Source organism: Echiichthys vipera (genome assembly GCF_963691815.1).
Source record: "Echiichthys vipera genome assembly, chromosome: X".
NCBI lineage: Eukaryota > Metazoa > Chordata > Actinopteri > Perciformes > Trachinidae > Echiichthys > Echiichthys vipera.
In genome coordinates this window covers 26,118,462-26,140,172 of record NC_139825.1, presented here as the reverse complement: position 1 = coordinate 26,140,172, position 21,711 = coordinate 26,118,462, and the positions used below count along the sequence as shown (strand labels likewise).

At 39.9% G+C, this 21,711-nt stretch overlaps 1 protein-coding gene across 1 annotated transcript in view; it reads right to left on the bottom strand.

Moving 5' to 3' along the window:
- LOC310965278 (voltage-dependent calcium channel subunit alpha-2/delta-3-like) overlaps positions 1-19,044 on the bottom strand; it is a gene marked incomplete at both ends in the record, with an annotated part of 33,367 nt that extends 14,323 nt beyond the window's left edge. The window contains 13 exons of the mRNA XM_083938783.1: positions 702-780; positions 1,765-1,878; positions 4,921-5,010; positions 5,124-5,198; positions 5,402-5,552; positions 5,663-5,723; positions 7,205-7,336; positions 8,057-8,219; positions 12,185-12,244; positions 13,794-13,910; positions 15,321-15,545; positions 16,898-16,979; positions 18,929-19,044. Of these exons, the coding sequence (XP_083794909.1) occupies positions 702-780; positions 1,765-1,878; positions 4,921-5,010; positions 5,124-5,198; positions 5,402-5,552; positions 5,663-5,723; positions 7,205-7,336; positions 8,057-8,219; positions 12,185-12,244; positions 13,794-13,910; positions 15,321-15,545; positions 16,898-16,979; positions 18,929-19,044 (1,465 nt within the window). The remainder of the gene's footprint in view (positions 1-701; positions 781-1,764; positions 1,879-4,920; positions 5,011-5,123; positions 5,199-5,401; positions 5,553-5,662; positions 5,724-7,204; positions 7,337-8,056; positions 8,220-12,184; positions 12,245-13,793; positions 13,911-15,320; positions 15,546-16,897; positions 16,980-18,928) is intronic.
- Between the last annotated feature and the right edge of the window lie 2,667 nt (positions 19,045-21,711).

Here is a 21,711-nt window from a genome sequence, read left to right as displayed (position 1 = left end):
GTCTTCATCAGAAAGTTTCACCTGTTTTAACAAATGAAAATAAAACTCACCTGCCAAAAATTTTAACAAAAAAAAACGTAGAAAATGATCCTGGCAAAACTTGTTTTCACACTTTTCTTACTCAGTGCTTCCAATTCACCCCTTTCCCCCCACTGCACTGTTATCTGAACCATTCTGAACAGGTTTCCACTGGCCAAGCTCACAGTGACACTGGAACAATTTGACCTGTGTCAGCTCCTGCTGCTGCTGACAATACTTCATATATGACATGTAAGGTTAAGGATTTTTGGGACTTGTCTCCCCACAATCCCTATGTGATCTGTTTTTCCTGGTTGTGACTTTCCCTTCTAGAGGGCACTCATCCAGAGCATTGGCACATGGGAGCCATCAGCAGCGAGCAGCCGAGGGGGAGACACTCTGACAGAAAGAGGGATTAGAGCGGATTGACCTCTGACCCCCCTCAAGTGCCACTTCATTGCCTCTTGGCAGAAAGAGCCCAAGCCAACGCATACACACGCATGCACAAGCATGCACACGCGTGCACACACATGCACACATGAAAACACACATAATATACACATACACAGCCAAACCGTGCGGATACCCACACAACCTCAACAGTAATCATATTTCTTCACAGAAGCACCACATCAGCCTGTGTGACAGCTGTCTTGAGAAATGTTTATCAAAAAGTCCCAAACCTTTGTTGGCACAAGCCATCCATTTGAGGTTATCAGCGAACGCAGACTCTCGTCCAATCAGGTACGGGAATATTCGCACCTGTGCAGAGAACACACAGATGTCGACAGTTTCAAAGATTAAAGGATTAAAAAAAAGCAAAGTGATGTGCCTCCTTACTTTATCAGGCGTCGGAGCAAGAAGTAGCTGCATTCAGCTGCTTTTCCAGCCTTTTCTCTTCATTTTTTTTTTCAACCCACCTTTTTTTAACTATAGGTTGTGGTTTTTTTTCTCAGTTTTCACTCTGCATTTTAAGTCAGTTAATTTTCTTTTGTTGGTGGTTTGGCACAAGGGCACGCTCCACTGTCCTTTTAAAGAACGCTGTGACACTTTGCCAAACCTGCACGGCTCATTGGCGCCAGATGCTTTGCATGAAGCATATAGAAAACACAGAATGGCTGCCATATAATGGCCCTGAGGGTGTTTCAGGGGGGCAAATACTGCCCTGTACCCTGCAACACTGCCAACACACATATGCTTGAACAAAAGCCCCTGAGCTGTTGTTTTATTGCTTTGTGAGTGGCACAGCAGTCAATTTCATTTCAATTGCATTTAGGTTTTACAAGGGGAGGCTAACAAAAGATTTTCAACAAATCGTTGAGTCCAGAATGAAATATGGGTTTAGCACAACAGCGGGGGGAAACAGAGCCTCTGCGACTGAGCTGATTGTATTGTACATACTCTGCCCTTGAAAGCAGTTAATTTCCCATGTTTTATTCCTCGCAGGGGGAAATATTGCGCTGTAATGCGTCAACATGTTGAAAAACATCAGACTGACATGGATTGTACATTACAGAGTTATGAGGGGTGATGACATAAGAAACCAATTCCTCGGAATGGCAAGACAGGAGCTCCAGCTGGCATAAAGTATTAAAATGTATATATATCCCCGCTGGAAGAAAAGTGCAGAGAAAGCAGAAAATTCTGAAAAAAGACATGGATAACACTGAACATTAGGCACCATTAGGAACAGAGGAGAGAGAGGGAGGGAGGGAGAGAGAGAGAGAGAGAGAGAGAGAGACTCACCTTTCTTTCTGGCCAGTTATATTTCTCAAAAACGTCGTCATACATCTGAGTCGCCCCGTCAGTCACAAGCATTATGGCCTGGCTGCACAAACTGCCATGTCCAGTTTGATTAAACTGCAGAAAGCAGAAATAGAGGAAACATGTGAAGATATAAATTAAAAACCCAAGTAAAATATGTGTTATTATTTAGACATTAAACAACTGGAGCGGTCTGTTTCCTCTGTGTATGATGATGATGTCTGATATGGCAGCTGTGCAGCACATCAGTCAATAAAATAAACCTGAAGAGTGTGGTGCACTTTATTCTGATGCCAGAAGATGCATCATAGTAATTTAGAGGTTAATCGACCTGTAACAGAGTAAATGTGGAGAGAAAGAGGAGGATGTAGTGAACGATCACAGGATGAAGCCTGGTGAGCACCACTCTCAGATCATACAGGCCGAGAATCAGAGGGCCTCCACATCTCTCTTATTCTTAGGAAAATCATGTTACGTTCATAGCTGACAACTGTTTCACCCATGCAACAGTATCTATGTTTTATTGGTGTCTGAAAAAGTCATATTGGGCATTTGTTTGTAAATGACACAATGACACAATACATAAAAAACTGTCTAATATTAGAAAATGTTTGATTTTAATCTATAATTTTCATGTTCAATAACGGGAAATCAACTCTAAAGTAAGATGTTTATACACAAGACTTTAATGTAAAGAAATGTTCATCATTTTTGCTCATAATATTCTTTTTTTCCACAGGAAACATTTTGACTTGTCACAGTAGGAGACAGTAGTAAGACAGCATATAGACAGTACGCGGTGACAGTGAGCCAACGTGCACCCATCAGGCACCAGGACCCTGATATTGAAGCAGCTAAATGGACTTCAGCCACAATTAATTTGATTCTTTACTATCTGTGCTTTCACATGTCAAAATGGCTTCTGTGAAAAAGAAGGATGGGTCGGACAAACACAGGAGGCTGCTGTCTGTGTCCCGTGTGAAACCAAAAGTCAGCGTTGACTATTTTTATGTTGACTACTCAACTTACTTAATTTATGTTACAAACGTTCTTATTTAAACCCAAGCCATGATGTTTTCCTTAACCTTAGTAGTTTTGTTTGAATTCACAATGTTTGTTTTCCTTCCCAACTTTATTTCTTTACAACGAAGAGGTGCAATCATTGTCATACAAAAATACAGAACTTTGAGCAAACCTAAAATTCCTTTCAGAATTCAAGAAACATGCAGCTCATTTAAAATATGAAAAGTCTTTGAAGCTTTTTGATTCTTCATATTTTAGAGTAAGGCCGTATTGCTTGAATTCAATAATAAATCGAGGGAAACAAGGTTTGGAGTAAGGCTATTTCAATTTGTGGAATTTAAATTCACAATTTTAATCATGTTTAAAACTGACGAGTTGAAATAAACACCTTCCCATAACATTATGTTGCACATACCCTACACAAAAATGCACGCTTTAATTGTGGATGTTACTGATTTCAACATCCTAAAGTTCTGTGTTGTGTAGTTTAATCCATTATTGAAGATAATCTGACAGTCTGCACTCTCTCCGGGTGGGCATCTGTCCTTTAGCTAAGCCTTTGTGTGGATATACATTATGCCATTTGTTTCAGTATTGTAAATAAATAAGAATTAGTAAATCTAAATGTTAATGACAAAAGACATAATCAATAACAGGGATAGTTAAGTAATCAATAGTGATAAAATCTAATCAATCCCAAGCCCTATTGTTTGCAAATGAACTTGTTCTAAAATAATCTACTTAGTAAAGGGATGTGTAATATATTTTGTTGTAAAATATGTTAAAATTTGTTAAAATATGTTATTAAATGCTCGTTGTTTAGTGAATCTTTCATATTATCCGCCTGTGAGGGAGGGGAGACTGTGCCTTTGTGTATCTCAACACTTTGTCTGCGATATTCTGACTTCATTCACTGGGCAGTGTTGTAACAATGAATTTCAGTAGTAGTCTACCTGATTACCATATTCATTGCAGGGCTTTAATTAATCTGACAAATGCAGAGGTAAAAGCTGCAGTCCCTCAGCTTCAGCGGCGCAGCCTGGACGCAGGGAGATAAAAAGGAGAGCGGCGTGGCTCCTGGCCTTATCTGCTTTGTGTTCCAATCAGCCACGTTATTAATCATCAATGTTAATTAGAGCCATTCATCATGATTCAGAATGGATGCGTCTGTGTTTGGAGGGCGGAACAGGGGATAGCGCTGGAACGTCGACAGGTGACACACCTCCCAAACGCTCCAATATATTTGATATAAGTGTGCTACTTTTTATGATTTGCTGAGAACATGCAGAGGGTTGTACTCCAGCACTTCCTGTCACTGAAAACAAATGTGGCTTGTAAAATGAAAGTTTTCCTCATGTTCTGGTCAAATGGAGTCCTTCAGTTAAATGAAAACAAAGTGCATGTGTGGTAGCTAGGCACAAATTCATTATTCTTTTTATGTTGAATGAATCAATGAATGAATCGATCATTTTGTGAAAACTCAACACCATTGTCACAAACTGTAATCAGTAAACAGTAAAGAATGATCGATCTGCTTTGGGAAACATTATTTCAGTTGAATATGGAAACTAGCAGAACCCCTAATTACCTAACTAAGAAGTTAGAAAAACTTCATAACCACAAATGCCAGTCCCAGGGTAGTCAACCTGAACCTTTATAGATCTAAAGCCATGATGGGGAGGGTTTCTTTTATATATGCTGGCATTATGGAGCAGAATAAATGGCCTCTATTAAGGTGGTGCAGAATCCACAAGCCTTTAAAAAAAAAATCAGGTCATGTTAATACATTGAAATCTGTTTTTAGTTACAGTTAAGTTAGTTAGCCTTAGCTTTCTTGATGTAACATGTTGTGGTCGTATATCTCCAGGTTAAGACACTGAACCGCTTTCTCCATCTCGTTGCAGCAAGGATGGACTGAGGGAAATCAGTCCTGGGCTTTGTTGTTTTATCCCTGACAACGTCTTATACACTTGTATTTTTGCTGTATTTGAATTTTGTCAAATAAAATCAACTAAACTTAACTAAATAATGACTGGGAAGATATATTTGTTTGCACAGCAACCCAGTTAAACTGATGGTCAGAGACAGAGAGAGGTTTACTGTCCTGGAGCTTACTTCGCTGAGGATGGTGAATGCTTCGGCGAGAGCGTCACCCAGCAGCCCGATCCCTTTGGCAAACAGCTTGTCTAGGTGTTCACGGAAATGCTAAAAGATAATGGTTAAAGCAGAAAAGAAAGATTTTAAACACAAATGACATAAATTCAACTTGATACGATCCACACAAATATTTATCATATGTCAGTTTGATCAGGACTCACGTCTTTATTGGTTCTGTCGGCTCGGACCAGCGTGCCATTCAAACAAGGCTCCACATAGTGGATCTCCTGATTATACTGCGGACAGGAAAATATCATTGAGATAGTTTTGTATTTTTTTATGGAAGACTGAGTTCCAGTTATCGGAACAGAAATGTCTTTGGTAAAAGCCATTTTGTTAAGATAATTGACAGCAATAGACTGAGAATAAAGAGGACAGAGAGATGCACAAACATGTCAATGAAGACACAAACTGAAAAAAAGGTTTAGCTTAAACTTACTGCAATGATGTTGAAGAAGTCGTCATCTCCAAGCGTGTCTAATATGGAAGAGACAGTCTGCCTGGCGATGGTCAGCCTCAGTCCTTTCATGCTCCCACTGACATCGACTAAAATAACAACATCTTTAGGAGACGTTGCTGCCTGAATGTACCTAAAATATGGAGTTAAATTACACATTTTGATACCTCAAAAATAAAATAAATACTTCATTTAGAAGCAGCAATGAGAGCGATACATATTGTCTGGTATGTCAAGGCTTACCACTTCCTGTTTCTACAGTCAAAGCCGATAACACCGTGTTCGTCTGGATGCCACTTTACACCTGTGAAATAGATCAGGAAATCAATTAGGAGAAAGTAAGAGAGAAAATAATAACATTTTGCAGTTGAGAAACACAAGAAAGCTGCAACAGGATGTATATGTTGGTGTTCTGCACCATGTTGTGCGTTGAATGCTATCTAGCATTAGAATGAACACAAACAATTTACGCATTCACAGGGAGGTTAACAACAATGGTTAATGTATGCAAATTGGTGACCAATAATTTTGTTTTGGGAGTATTGAAACCTATAGTCAGTGGTGGAAAATGTAACCAGATTACATAAATACAGTACGGTTTAAATAAATTGAATTGAATTGAAGTGAATAGACTTTATTGATCCCCCCAGGAGGAAAATTAGCACCACCACAACATATATAAAAACAATCAGGATAAATACTTTAGACACACACACAACATTCATTCATTAAAAATGTGTCCTGCATTCAAAACGTTTACCCAAGTGAAAGTACAAAATTATCACTCATGCAGAATAGCCTCTGTCAGCGCTTTATTATTATATTATTGGGTCATGATGCATATGCAGTTAGCTGCATTAAATGAATTCCCCCTTTTGACATAAGAAACGTGTTCCTACATAGAGATGAACAGTTTTGTTTATTTTACCCTGAGAGATTTCTGTATTTGTTCTTTGATCTTTCGCCTTTTCATCAGCTTCCATCAGTATTTAAGACAGAGCTAATTTTAACATATTTATCATAAACTAATGTTTTTTATGTCTTGGTCTGAAAGTTACTGTAAAAAGCATAAAGTGCAATACTTGGCAGCATTAAATAAATGATTGTACAGTTTGTTAAAATAGCACTTAAGTAAGGTGCTTGAGTCAATGTACATATTTACTTCCCACCATTACCTACATATTGAAGGCTTCATGTATCTTTTCACTCTTTGGATATTTCATGACCAAAACAGAAACCAAGGAGACTTCAGTGAAAAGTGATTTTCAAATAATGTGTAAACGATAATTACATTGTAAAGAAATCTCTTATTTTATGAATTGCTCCTGACACATTAAACATACATGGTCCATTTCTGTATTAGAATATCATCACTGCAGCAAAACTCACTGCCTGTTTCGCATTGTAACGGTCTGATAAGTTAAGTTGGATCCGGCAGCCCCACACTGTTCCTCAGTACAACGGTAGACCCAAACCGGCAAATTCTGATTAATTACAGTCTGTATATATGCATCCCCTCTGATGGTCTGTAAAATTACAACATTAGCCAAATTACCCTTTTAGTAATTCTAAATCATTTGTTCTGATCTGTTTTTTTCTCTCGCGCTGACGACTGATGGCTCCCTTGAGACAAGCATTTTTTTTCCAACACGCACATGCATGCATGCACGCACACACACACACACACGCACGCACGCACGCACAAACACACACACACACACACACACACACACACACACACACACACACACACACACACACACACACACACACACACACACTCACCAGGGTACTGCCTGAAGAATCCCTTAGCGCTCCCAAAATACTGCCAGATTAGCGTTGGGTCTCTTTCAAAATTATCTACAAATACTTTATTGAGAGCCTCGGACCAGTAAACTCCATTCACTATATCGGGGTCTGAGGAGGAGGATATGGATAAAGACACAAAGGTGGAAGAGAAGGAGAGAAATAAGTCAATTAAATGGTGCTAATAGTAACAATCCTGGTCACCATTACAGAGTGCAAAGTTGACCTTTGTCCCTTATTGACCCCCCTGAAGGAGACACAATGCCCGTGACTAAATCATCCCCTCCCCTCCTCCTGCTAGACGAGCCTCCCTTTGTGCTGTGAACAGCATTATGGAGAGCCCATTATACCCCAACAAAAGGAGCCCTGGCAATACACAGGGAGAGGAGACACACACTGTTAAAAAACAAGAAGCAACTGAACACTACCGTATGACAAACATCTTTCCCAGCCCCTCTATGAACTCTTTCTAGTCTCTTCGAAAGGTCTGCAGTTGCTTTCCGAACTGTCCGAACTGTTATCGATCCCCCAACTCCACTTCTCCCAGCTGGCGACACCGATACAGCTTCAGCTACCATTTCTCACCTTCACCTCTTACTCTCCTCCCTGTTATAGGGAAGGTTTTCGTTGCCACCGTACTCTACGGGGGAATTGTTGGGTCTATGTAAATCATAAATAAGTCATAAAGTGTGGTCTTTACCTACTCTGTAAAGTGTCCTGAGATAACTTTTGTTATGATTTGGCACTATAAATAAAATTGAATTGAATTGAATCAACTTTTGGTAGGTAAATACGACTGACTATTTGCAGGCTCGAAGGCTGAGCTCTAACCTTTGTTGTACATGTTGGTGGGCACCTGCACCACGCTGAGGCTCAGGTTGACCGACAGGTTATTGAAATGGTCGTTGGGCTCCAGAAGAAACTCTCCTCCCAGCTCCACATTATTGCCCTCCTCGTCCACTTCGTTGATCAGCACGGCGTTGAAGTACTCATACTGGGGAAAAGAGTGAATACAGGAAAAGTAAATAAAATAGTAATAAAACTACGCCACACATTCTCATTCCCAGACCCCTCGGTGTCACGTTTTTAATGCTCTGCGTAAACCTTCAGCGTCATTTTTCAACATGCAGGGTATGGTGTTGTAACCTAATCCTAACTATTCCCTGCACGTTGAAAAAATTAGGTTACAAAACGACTTGATTAGGTTTAGCAAAAGATTATGATTTGAGTTAAAATAAGTAGGTTTGTCACGTAATTTATGTGTCTGGCGTTAGTTAAGCATGTTACATGTGTAACTCAACTTCCGTACGTAACTTAACTCAGGTAATGTTCATAAGTTAATTTAAAATAAGTCGACTTTTGGTTTCATGTGGGACACAAACAGTGGTCTCCTGGGTGGTGAGAGTCCTGTGTTTGTTTTACCCATTCACCCACTTTGACCTCCTCATTACGCTTACTTATGGTCAATTTTTATACAACTTGATCTAACAATCTCACAAACTTTTGAGTATAAATTCTGTCTTTGTGTTCCCCTGACAGTTGTAAAACAGTTAAAAACTACATGATAGCATGGCTGCTCACAATATAGAAATATAACCTTAGATTTTTTAACATTGCATTGATGTGGCAGAGGCTTTTGTCTGATGATCGACATTATATCTTGCAAATGCACATACTATTTTAGAGAAATTTGGGGTCTAGATAGGAAGAAGCAGGGATAAATCAATCTGCTACAAGCCACTCATAATTAATAAACAGTATTTTAATGAAACATTGTAGTATGTAAGTAAGTATGAGGCTATGACCATGCACAGATTGTCGTTAAGTTCGTGCTTAGTTAGTGCAGTTTTAAATATGTTCCCAGTTTGTCAAAATGTGCATTGACTAACAGCAGTTGTAACTGCCACTAGTCAGTGAGGTACAAGACGGACTTCATGAGTGCCAGTGAAAATTCTGGCCTCCATTAAGTGAAACCGTTTGTCTGTCCTGTCCTTCACTGACTGCTGCTGCAGAAGAAAGACTACCTCATCCTGTTTGAGCGGCCTCTCTGTGGCCTGTAGTCCTTATTGTCTGCACTGAGCAAGAGAGAGAGAGAGAGATAGATAGAGAGAGAGAGAGAGAGAGAGAGAGAGAGAGAGGGAGGAAGAGAGAGAGAGAGATGGAGGGAGAGAGAGAGATGGAGGGAGAGAGGGAGAGAGATGGAGGGAGGGAGAGATGGGTGATGGACTCTACAGCATCACACTCGGGGGAGGCCGCACGAGCATCACCATCAAGCAGCCCCTGACAGCTCATACCACGCCTGAGCAGCTCTCTGACGAGCTGCGGCTGCGGTGTTGGCGGTGGTGGTGGTGGTGGGGTGTTGCTGCAGAGGGGGAGCAGCAGGGGAGAGAAACATGCACCCTCAGCAGAACTGATAGTGCTGTAGAGAGGCACGTTAACCACCAGGGTTATTACTGTAGGGCAGGACATGGGACACTGCAGCTCTCCGAGACACCCCACTGACTCTTACAGTGCTGCGGTTAGCTGTAAGCCCTACTGCAGAGATCTGCCCTCCATTACAGGCTGCTGAGCCAAACACACACCCCAAAATCTGGAGACAGCGGGTCTCAATACGCTTTATTCTGTACACTGAGGGTGTGGAGGGCCTGGTTGTTTTAATTAATATGAGCAAAATACACTTTACTATTCAAATAATTTAGAGTATTCTGGAGCATAAAGTTTTTGTTATTGGGTCAAATCAATGTTTCATGATTCTTAGAAACTACCATGATAACAGCTGCCAATTCAAAAACAAAACCATCTGGATTTTAACATTTTTAAACATTCTTCTCTCCCATCCGTTTTTTTTTTTTTTTTAAATATACACAGTAAACAAGGATCCCTAAATTAGCCTCCACAATATGTTTTAATTTCCCTCATCCTTCAAATAGTTAAGGGGCAACAAAAGAAGACATTTAGGCCTTTAACTTGATAAGATTTTGGCAGAAAGATTTAAGAAAGTTTAATGAAAATAGTTCAACCGTTTGTCTATTTTTGAAATGTCCCTGATTTTAAAAATCTATTGGAGGCTTTTCCCAGGCCCATATGAATGTTGAAAGCAAAGAGCTCCGTTAGCAAACACTAAACCAGAGAAGCATTACAGTAAATACATATTCTGGAGTAAGAGCCACGTTTCTGTTTCTCCATCATCAGACCTGATCTGCACACCCTTGAACTGCAGACTATGCTCAGGTCAATGCAAAACACCCGACTGTCCTGACACGAAGCAGCTGAGATAAGAGGAGCAGGCTTATCTCACTGTGGTCAGTGAAATGGTGCGTGAAAAATGTGTAGTGTCAGGGGAGGCGAGGCTGGCTAAATGATGCCACGAGAAGTCATATCATGACATCACATCATTATCCTAGGTGGATATTGAATTTTCCTTATTATTTTTATGGCCTTTAAGATGAAATATCTGTGATAGGCCTGTGCTGCTTGAATACAAATATCCACATGGCTTGAACTTATCAAAAGATGAAGTATATAAGGTATTTGTTTGTTTTCAAATAATTTATATTATATTATATTTATATATATATATATATATATATATATATATATATATATATATATATATTTATCTATAGCGAAATATATAAAGAAAGTCAATGCAATGTTCTTTATTGAAGTTTGCAGACATGTTATTTAGAAATAGCAGCAAGCACATTGCAATTAAATGAATTAATACTGGTGTTTTTATATATTTGTGGAGTCCATTTATATATTGTTGGTTTTGTGGATCACTGGTTTTGTTATATCACAAGTGATATAACAAACTGTCTATGAAAAAAACTTGTTTTCTTACAGAACTAGCAGCCCAAATATAACTCAACAAAGTGTGTTTGTGTAAGCAATCTGATTTAGAGAGACTGTAAATGTATTAAAGCATAAGTAAAATAATAATGGTGAAAGCAAATAATTTCCCCTTTATAATTAGTTAGAAATAGCACTGTTTTTATGTTGGAAATGTTTAAATCTACCTGTCTTGATCTGGTTGTGTGAACAGCAGCAGAGAAACGTGCAGAGACTGAAATGTGTTCGTATGTTGTAAATGCAACTATTAACTGTAAAGTGCTGCCGTTATTTCAGTGTTTTGTTGCTCGAGTGGGTTTCCAATCTAGAGTCATGAAAGTGAAACAACGCGCCGTGCAAAGGAGTTTCATTTATCTTTGTTCACTGGACACAGAGAGAGAGAGAGAGAGAGAGAGAGAGAGAGAGAGAGAGAGAGAGAGAGAGAGAGAGAGAGAGAGAGAGAGAGAGAGAGAGCACTAACAGACGACAGAAATACTGCATTCCCTCTGCAGACAGAAGAAAGCTCCGCAATAAGAACCGCTAAATAATGTCCTGAACAGAGTCTGAACACGATTAAAATCAGGAGCAGTGCAGGCCAACTTCTGCCTCCCTCTCTCTGTTTTGGTCACACGTTGAGTCCAGTATAGGAAATGTTACAACTTTAATCGAAACATTCAACCATGCACTACACCTGCAGCACAGCCTTTAATTCCGCATTAGACATCAGGACACACACACACACACACACACACACACACACACACACACACACACACACACTGAACCTAACGGCGCTGCAGCAGCACACACCTGCGTTTGAGTTACGATTACACTTAAAAACAGTCAGTGAGAGTTATGACAGCATGGCGCCGCAGCCTTCAGTGTGTGCGGCATTGCTTATCAAAGAAGTATTATGTATCAAAGCGCTGACAGGACATCAGTGTGAAGGACGATGCCGACGCAATTAAAGACTTTTAGGGCCCTTTGCCCTTCTCTCACCATGCAGCCACCCCTCTCTAGCCCAAACTAAAAATGATTCAGCGTAGTCTAACGCTATGACGCGACAAATGTTTTTTTTTTAATAATCGTGTTCCTCTTTTATTTTCTTTGGTCCGGGGCAAACCTCACCTGCAGGTCGGGGTTATCCTCATGCTGATGATGGGCTTCTTCTGCCGCCTCCACCAGCCGCTGAGAAGAGGAGAAAAACGTAAAGTTATTACACATTACATGTTTAAATGTAAACTCATGTACAAAACATTTACACTGTCCTTTAAGACTTCCCCAAAAAGGCTTCCGGTAAGTCCATTCATTCCCAGAAGTTTTCTACACTCCGCTGCTCTCTCTGTATCTCTCAAACTTGCTCTTTGCACATTGCCCTACCACGCTATTATGTTCCCAAACCTCAACAAATGTCATTCCACCGAAGAGGAACATGATCGAGGACCGTTGCCAATCTTTAGATTAATCCTTGGATGAAATCCATGTCCAGCGTTTGTTTTAAATTGAACTCAATAATGGACAGAAATGTTAGTCTCTTCCTCCTTGGCAATCCATGTGATATTTTTTTAAAGGACAAAAATATACATAAAATGTAGGGCACTACTGTGGAGTGCAGCTGTGAAATGATTGATGGAGGCAGGCTGGAGCAGGATCCCATACTGTGCCAATACAGTTTCTGTAATAACTCGATTCCAGAAAATGTGCTTGGCTCTGTGTTTCCGAGGGAAACGCCACCTAAACGTTACAGTCACTCTCGCCTTCAGGAGCCAAGCAGGTAATTAACATATGTCCCCATGTGTCAAAATAACTGCCCTATAAACACAACTGAGGCAGTGGTGACCAGATCCAATTGACCTCATGTTGAGATCTCATGTCGTCAGCAGTTGGCAAAAAGAAAAAAAGATCATGAAATAAATATTAATAGAGAATATTCATCGTAGGCGTTTGCATAATTCCCCTTCTTATGAAATGCAGTTGCAGCCAGCCGACCTCCACAGCTTTATTGAGGTCACGGCCTCATTTTTAAAGTCGCATTTGTCACAACTGCTTTGTTTTTCTTTTTACAAACGCCAAACGCGCACCTTGTTTTTACAACATTTACAAAAAAAGGAAAACCCACTCTCATATGGTGATGCATCTCTGAGAATAAAATCACGTTTATTAAATTAAGCGCTTTGTAATTTACAGGTTGAACTGTCATGTATTGTGGCACACATGGGATCAGGCGCAGGGAGATAAACGTTATCATTTCCCAGCAGTCCCTGCGAGGCGCAGTATTAAAACGGTTACAAGCTCCTCTGCGCTGAGGTCGCACACAGGCTGCTCCTGTGAGGCTGACAACAGCTCGGGCCTGGTCTGTAATAACTTACATGTACATATTCCACGCGGACCTTTTACATCAACATTCAATACAGATTTATTTTTTTTGAGCAGTCTGCTCAATAAAGGGACTGTATGAAAAGAAGGCATATTGTGGTGGGAAGATGGCTACTGTATGTTTGAATTAAAAAAACATATTTATTTATATTTTCTTTAGACTCTTTAAGAAACATTGCACCCTTCTCCCCACTATCTCAAAAACAATATTGGTTTAAACCTTAGTATACAAAGCAATTCTTTTCACACCAAATCATACATAAGAAGGGTTAAAAAAAAAGGCTGACTCAACAAAATGCTGCAGAATATTCCAGAACCATAATTATATAAAAACATATAACATGTTTAATAATGTACCTACCCTGGTGGCTTCTGCTTTTTTCCGGAACACTTCTTCCATCCTCACAGCCAGGTTTTTGACCAGTTTCACACCATCAATTTCTTCTACTCTGACTGACTTTTCAGGTTCTTTATATTTCTGAAAATAACCAGAAACAACAATGTGGTATTGGCAGAGTGTGGAAGACTGTAAACTCGACACAAAAATCACTGAGCTCACATGGTAGATTAACTGAGAGAGTCTTAAATGTTCACTAAATAAGTCAAGAACTAAACACTAAGATCATCATCTATTTTTCTGTGTGTTCTGCAATGTTTTAGGGTATTGTTGTTTCCCTGCATCACTCCGGAGAGGTGGGGAATTGTTAAACAAGGCTTATAAGGCTTCACAAGTTGGCTGACAAGCTGCAGCCAGTCTCAGATGAACGGTTGATAAAACCCTCCCTGCAACACAGAATGATTGATAGTCTTTATCCCATCTCAGTCATTGGCTGCACATGCTGCTTCTTTCTCTCTGATTGGCTGGAGATGGCTATGTTGGGTGGCCGGGAAGGGGGGTGGGTGCCGGGGCTGGATCTGAAGGCTATGCATGGCAAGAGGGTAATTGAAATGGAGTCAAAGCACAGGAGAAAGATAATAACGTGTCAAGCTTGGACGATTCTTTGTAATGAACTACACTTCACATAATGCTGATTCTTCCGGATGCACAGGACCTCCAGTGATACAGAACAAAGCCCACCCCAGCCAGGAGGAATATAACATTACATAATCTACCACATGCCTGACAAACACAAACACAAGCCAAATAAAAACAAAACCTGATCCTCTTACGCTATCCCAGCTACATAACACACACACACTTCCATTGTTATTATCTAAAAATAAACACGGCCACGATACACGTTCAAACACATTACACATTGTGTGCACACAAAAACACACTCACACACCAGTACATGAGGCGACAAATTACCTACTGAAAGGAAAAGTGTGGGCTTGCGCTGGAGCAGAACAGTTCATTTCACGCCTGTCCTCCTCGCCTCACCACCCCGAGTCACCCCCCCCCCCTCCATCCTCCCTCACACTCCTCCAGTCATGAAGAGGAGGTTAAGCCCCATCCATCAAATGCACTGATCATGATTATTGATTAGAGTAATGACCAATGCAGGAGTCAGGAAGAAGAGCTGCCAGTGTTTCCCCCCTTTTTGCAGAAATCTTAGGGAAATGGGACAATTCTCCATAAAAGCATCTAATGATCAGCCTTAATGACCAGCTTCTAACAACCCGTCAGTTTCCTCACAGCTCACTGCTTTGTGCTGACTGGCTCGGCACAGCTCTCTCCAGACATGCCTCCATGAACAGGAACATGAACAAAGTGCTTACATACACACAAAAAATAGGGGGAACAAATCTGTAGGGCGTATTGAAAAAATGTTTTTGTACAAAGATGAAATGCATATTTGGTAAGAAATGGCAGTGGACAGTGCTTTAGCTTCAACGTCACATGTTTGAACTTTGAAATACTTATTTAATATTAAGGAACTGTCACCTCAGAGCAAACAGGTCCTGGGTTTGGAGCCAGGAGCCGCTTTCTATACGCAGTTTGAACACTTTCCCCATGTTTGCGTGGACTTCCTCTGGTTCCTCCGCTTTCCTCCCACGCTCCGAGACATGCAGCATTTTTGGCGTTAATTCTGCTGTTGCCCTTAAACGAGGAACTGGCTTCAGTACTGGAGTTGGTCCCCGGACGCGGCGCTGTGATGGCAAACAGGTCCTAAAATAGTGAGGATGGGTCAAACGCAGAGGATTACCACGTGTGACAGGGACTCATGTTGTAATTTTACCTAAAGGATGAAAGTAAACAGCTGTTATAGACACAGGGATCAGTGTCCCAGTTGAAAATGGTCCATACAGGATTTATGCTGTATAGACTAAAGAGTTACTGAGTGACCAGAAAAGAGCAACCACGTCTGTTGGGATGCAGAAAATACAACTCCTACAATTGAACTCAGTTGTCAGAGAGGTGTTGATTCAATTCTGCTGTCGTTTTTGAGCCTGAAGTTTGTGGTGTTTTTAAATTGAAATGCATCATTTAAAACATTTTTGTTCCTTGAAGTCCTGTATACGTAAAATGTGACTGACACAGCACTGAAATCCCCTTTCATACACCACCAGAAATAACTCACCACATACTGAAGAGCTGAGTCGACATGCAACAACAGCTGAAATAGATAAAACTAAAAGACTAAGAAATGAGTTTTAACTGCTGATTAGACACAAAACAGACCTGAGGCATTTCAGTATAACTTTCTTTTTAAAAACCCATTATTTACTGTATGCTTGAGGTACAACAGATATATACCGGATGTAATGCCTTTTTAAATGCAATAAGACATGAATGTAGTGTAAACAACGTGTAACCTATCATGCTTATCAATCTGACATGAATAAAGGGGACTTAAACGCATCATAAGCATGTGGAGGAACAGTTCTACATTCGTCTTCCGGACCACCGGTGAACACAGAGCCCACCTTTGCTATCAAGTGGTCTGAAAGTTAACTCTATACTGCACTGGGTCATCTCTCATTCTCTGCTGATTTCATTCATTGTATCTATACCCCCCTCACCCATCATCAAACTCAACCGCACACTTATTCAATTTGTCTCCCTGTCGCATTCATATCCAGAGGTTGAAACTCTTGACTCCAGAGAGTTAACTGGAGAGGTGAGATGAAAGAGGAATCAGAGCCGTGGTTAATGGGCCGTGTCAAGTACAAATGCTCACACACACACACACACACACACACACACACATACACACACACACACACACACACACACACACACACACACACACACACACACACACACACACACACACACACACACACACACACACACACACACACACGCACAAACACACACTCAGAGCTCTGTTTCTGCCAAACACACCTGAGTCTCCTCTAAAACAACGCATCAGCATTCAGCTGAGACACCAAAATGTCTCTGCAGCCATTATAGGAATACATCATTACATCGTACAATGTGTGTAACTACATGACCATCATACAGAAGGGAAAAATGCATTTGTGTTCATACAAGACTGGGAGAAATCAAAAGAATACCTTTTGCAGCAGTTGGGATCCAGAATATTTTGCAGAGATGGATTTGATTTCTCCACCAAACGCTGAAGCCCAGAGCTTTACGCTATAATGAAAAACAAATAAATAACAGTTTAGCCAAATAAATAAATATATACACAACTTATTGTTCAGGTCTAAATATGACATCACAAGAAGAGGTTTCAGGTTTCAGATTCAAGTTTGAGCAGCAGTCACGGATGGAAGCTTTAACACCCTCTCCCCGCTGAATACTCCCTCTCCTCTGCTTTTAATGCCTCTAATCTCTCCTCAGCTGTCACTTTCTTATACTTTTTTCCCCCTGACACCATCAGTCAAAAGATTATCGTCATGGCCCGGTGTCCCTGACCTTCACTCTCCTGACAGATGATTGCTTGTAATTTTGATGATCTATTCTGTACTTATTGTAGCTTCTTCTATTAAACTGTAAATGACTGGCTAAGCGTGGCAGCAAAATACTGAAGCTAAAATGTAGAACAAAGTTGAATGTAACCTACTGGAGACTCAGATGCTGCTGTAAGAATGTGGCCTGTTTCAAGAATTCAGAAATAAGTACAACTACAATTATAAAAGTAAGGATTTGTAGTTTTGTGTAGAACCAACTTTTCACAAAAAAACAACAGCTCAGAGGTATTTCCTAAGAACAACCTTTTCATAAACAGTTTCTTTAATAATAATTTATCCTAGTTGTTGTTCTGTTTTCTACTGTTGTGACTATTGTGGTTTTTAAACTTAAGTAATCAATTAAAGACCTTTCAGGAAAATGTTCCTGCGGGATATTTTACCTTTTAAAGGCACACAATCTCCTTTTTGAGTTTTAAAAGTATGTAACTCTGGCATTAGAATAAGGTTTTACATATGCTTTAACATTTTAGACTCTTGATTGCCTTGTATTTAAATGATTTTAGAAAGAAATATGAAACAAAATCCTGCAAAAATAGGTTTCCCAAGTTAAAGGTTTTGCAGTTTAACAAGTCTCCCAATCTGCTGCGGATAGAATCTGATTTAAAAAGAAAACTGTGATTCCATATCCGTTCATTATTGTTGAATAATATTGCAATTATTTTAATTAATTAAGTATTACATTTATACTGTATGTGGACAACTGGAAATAATTTGATTACACTGTAAAGGCCTGCAGAATTGTGATATAAGCTGTAACTATATAAAGTTGTAATACAAGTTTATAAAACTAATAAAAACAGTGACCTGCTCTTTATAAATTTGAATTAGTATATATTTAGAAAAAACTATTGAAATAAAATGTTCCTATATAATAAACACCTAAAGAAGAACCTTACAGTGGAGCCTATAGGCAAGTTAATTTATGTAACACACTTCAGAAACAGGGCCATTCAAAGAATTGTACATAAAACAAAGAGAATTTAAAACAAAATTAAAGAGAAATTAAAACAATTAACAAGAGGATTAGAAAAAACATGCAAAAACAGAGTTAGACAGATAAAAATAAGAATGGAAGTTTGTGCAGTGTAAGAAATTAAACATTATTTGATTCATTTCTTATTATGTCTGACTTATTAATAACACATCTAATTATTGTTGTCAATTAATTGATTGTATAAAATGCATCCATATAGCAAAATAAGGCAAATAAGTACAGTGTAGTCTTAACCCCCTGCTGTGGTTTAATCAACATGCCATGATGAATTTCTCAACGTTCTCTGTTTTATTAATCATACTGGTTATTTGTCAAAATAACATCTGTCATTGATTGTAATTAAACCTGTAGTACGGCCTATGTGAGTGAATACAGAGGTCTGTGGTTAAATTAAACTCCACATGGTGTTCCTTATAAGACAGACAAGATTCAAGATGCATTTAGAGATTTTCACAAAATAAGCATTCTCTCTCTATCTAACCTGTTCAAACCTCCTTAAATACATTATTTCAGTTAAAAAAATGCTGCACTACTAAATGCTACATTTCCTGCCTGTAAATGATCGACATATGAGTTCATTCATGTGAAACAAAGTTGCAGAGCTGCTTCTCACTCACACTGACAGAGGGATCCCTTGCTGGGACCCCGACACCTCCACCGCATTCAAGCCTACGAGGATCCAGAGGAAAAGGAAGCTGCTGCTGCACATGTGGATCCTCCAGTTCCCCAGCATCTTCAGCTCTGCTTCTAAAATATCTGTACAGTAAAATAAAATAAAAAAATCCCGTCCCAGGCAGCACCGAAATGCTGGACCCCGGTGCAGTCTCAGTCGTGGTATTCTTTCAGCGCGTAGGCTACATACTGTATGAAAGCGAGAGAGAGAGAGAGAGAGAGAGAGAGAGAGAGAGAGAGAGAGGGAGGGAGAGAGAGCGAGAGAGCGAGAGAGAGAGAGAGAGAGAGAGCGAGAGAGATAGATAGAGAGAGCGAGAGAGAGAGAGAGAGAGAGAGAGAGAGCGAGAGAGAGAGATAGAGAGAGAGAGAGAGAGAGAGAGAGAGAGAGAGAGAGAGAGAGAGAGACAGAGATCCCAGTCGGCTCTCTGCTGCAACAATCACGGAGCTTTTATTCATGGGAACGTGTCGTCTGCGTGTTTGCAATGAGGTGAAATCTGCAGAATCTGATTCCTGTAGACGATGGGGAGTTCCTCTGTTCAATTTTCCAGCTGACGAGAGCTGCACGGACAGGTGTTACCGGCCATAGAGCTACACCGAGAAATGTTGAATTTATCTGAAAAATGCTGAAAAATCAAACTTTAGTCTCTCTCATGTCGAGTGTACAGAAATTGTTGCATTTAACGCTGATGCTGCATTATAGGCTACTGTACACTCGATGGAGGCCACTGAAGCAATCGTCTCCAATCTCCACGCTGTACACACAAAACGCTGCATAAGCGTGTTTTTGCTATAACTGCAGTGTGATTATATAGTGAATAACACAATATATATATATGTATTTATATAAAAAAATATATATTTATATATATATATATACTCTTTAAAACATTTAAGACATAAAAGGGCTCTGTGGGGGATAATGAGGCTGCAGATATTTGATTGTTTGATGAAGACTTCCGCACTGCCAGCAGCACAGTAACAGAAAACGATGTTCACACTAAGCTCAGATAAATAATGCTACAAAACAACCAAAAATGACAAAGACAGCAGTGGAAGAAGTGTTCAAATCATTTACTTGAGAAAGACCAAAGTATAAAAATACTCAATTAGTCTTGCACCCAAAATTTCACTTAGGCTAAGTACATAAGTAGCCTCTATTAGCAACAAAATGTTCTTGAAGTATCAAAAAAGTAGGCTAGCTATTCATAATACAGAGTGTTTGTTTGTGTTGTATTATATAATGGGATCATTGTTATCAATGTATTACCTATAACAGATTTAGCAGATTGCAAATTTGCTACATTGGCCGCTGTATCGTCAATCAGTTAATTCCTCCGCTAAAATCGATATCACTCCTAAAACTTCCACATTGGTTGTCTGTAATTTATATCAAGGTGGAGCTAATTTTAACTATTTCACTTACTTTTAGTTTAATCCGTGATAGAGCATGTTTTATAAACTGACACTTTGTATCTGAACTAAATAAATAAATAAAAATGCTTTTTATGCTTTTATTTTTATTATAGCTAAAGGGCGATAAGAGGCATACAGTGCTCTACCAAGTGAGCAAGCCTATCAGATGCCCCGTAAACTTTTTGTTTGAAAAATATTTAATATTGTAAATAAATGTAGTGAAGTAGAACAACAAGTTCTCATGAACAGGTTCAAACAATATAGTACAAAAAGTTCTGCACACAAATTTGATTATCTAACAGAACGCTGAACGAAAATTGACCTCGAGATGGTGACGGACTAGTGGACATCGACACCAAAACTACCGTTACATGAGCAGTTTTAGCCTTCATAAGGTGATGGTTTAGCCTGGCTAATGGGACCAAATCTCAAGAAGAAGTCTGGTAACCACCCATTCATTTTCTCGTATTTGAGGCGTGGTTTACGATTGCCCAGAGCTGTTTATTGGGCGCTACGAATGTCTATCAAATGCGTCTTTATATAGCTGATAGCCAATCATATCAATCATACCAAATGACGTATGTAGAGCGACAGGAATTCGACAAGGAAGAAGGCGATGGGTCAGAGATTATTGTGTTCACAATGGCGTTGAGCGACTATTGTTGTTTGTGCAAGTCAAACATGAGATAAAAAGGTAACACTATATGTGTAAACTCTGCAGACATGGAAAACACAGAGATGTTATCCGTAGATGTAAACAAAGTACAAGCGTCAGTGTGTCACATAGATGTCGTCATCGTCTTGCCGTCCCTCCCTGTTCTGTGATTGATCCCTTTGCGGAGGCATAATTTGGATCCATGGAATCCAGGCTGCCGAGCAGATGAAATCACGTGTAAGGCAGCATGGGTATACCCAGGCTAGTGACCGTTAGGGTTAGGCATGAAAACCACTTGGTTAGGATTGGAAAAAAATACATATTGTAGCATCCGACCGGACGTCAGAAGAATGACGAGGAGTTGGTCTCACCTTTCTTTATTATTAGAAACGCAACAGTTACTGTTTGCCGTAACTACGCTAAAATAACAACAGGGCTGAGTTTGTCTTAGAGCTCTTTCTCACGGACCTCCCTCTTTTCACAGTATCGGCAGCTGTTGAGTGCACAGGGTCGCCGGGACATGGCGTCAACATTGGCATGGCGAGTTCCAGCCATTTACTCCACTTTGAAGATGTACGGCGCCAGTTCTTCCAGCCAGCATGCAATCTGCGCTTCTCGCTCTTTGAAGGACATTAACGACTGGAGGGCAGAGTGGTCAGT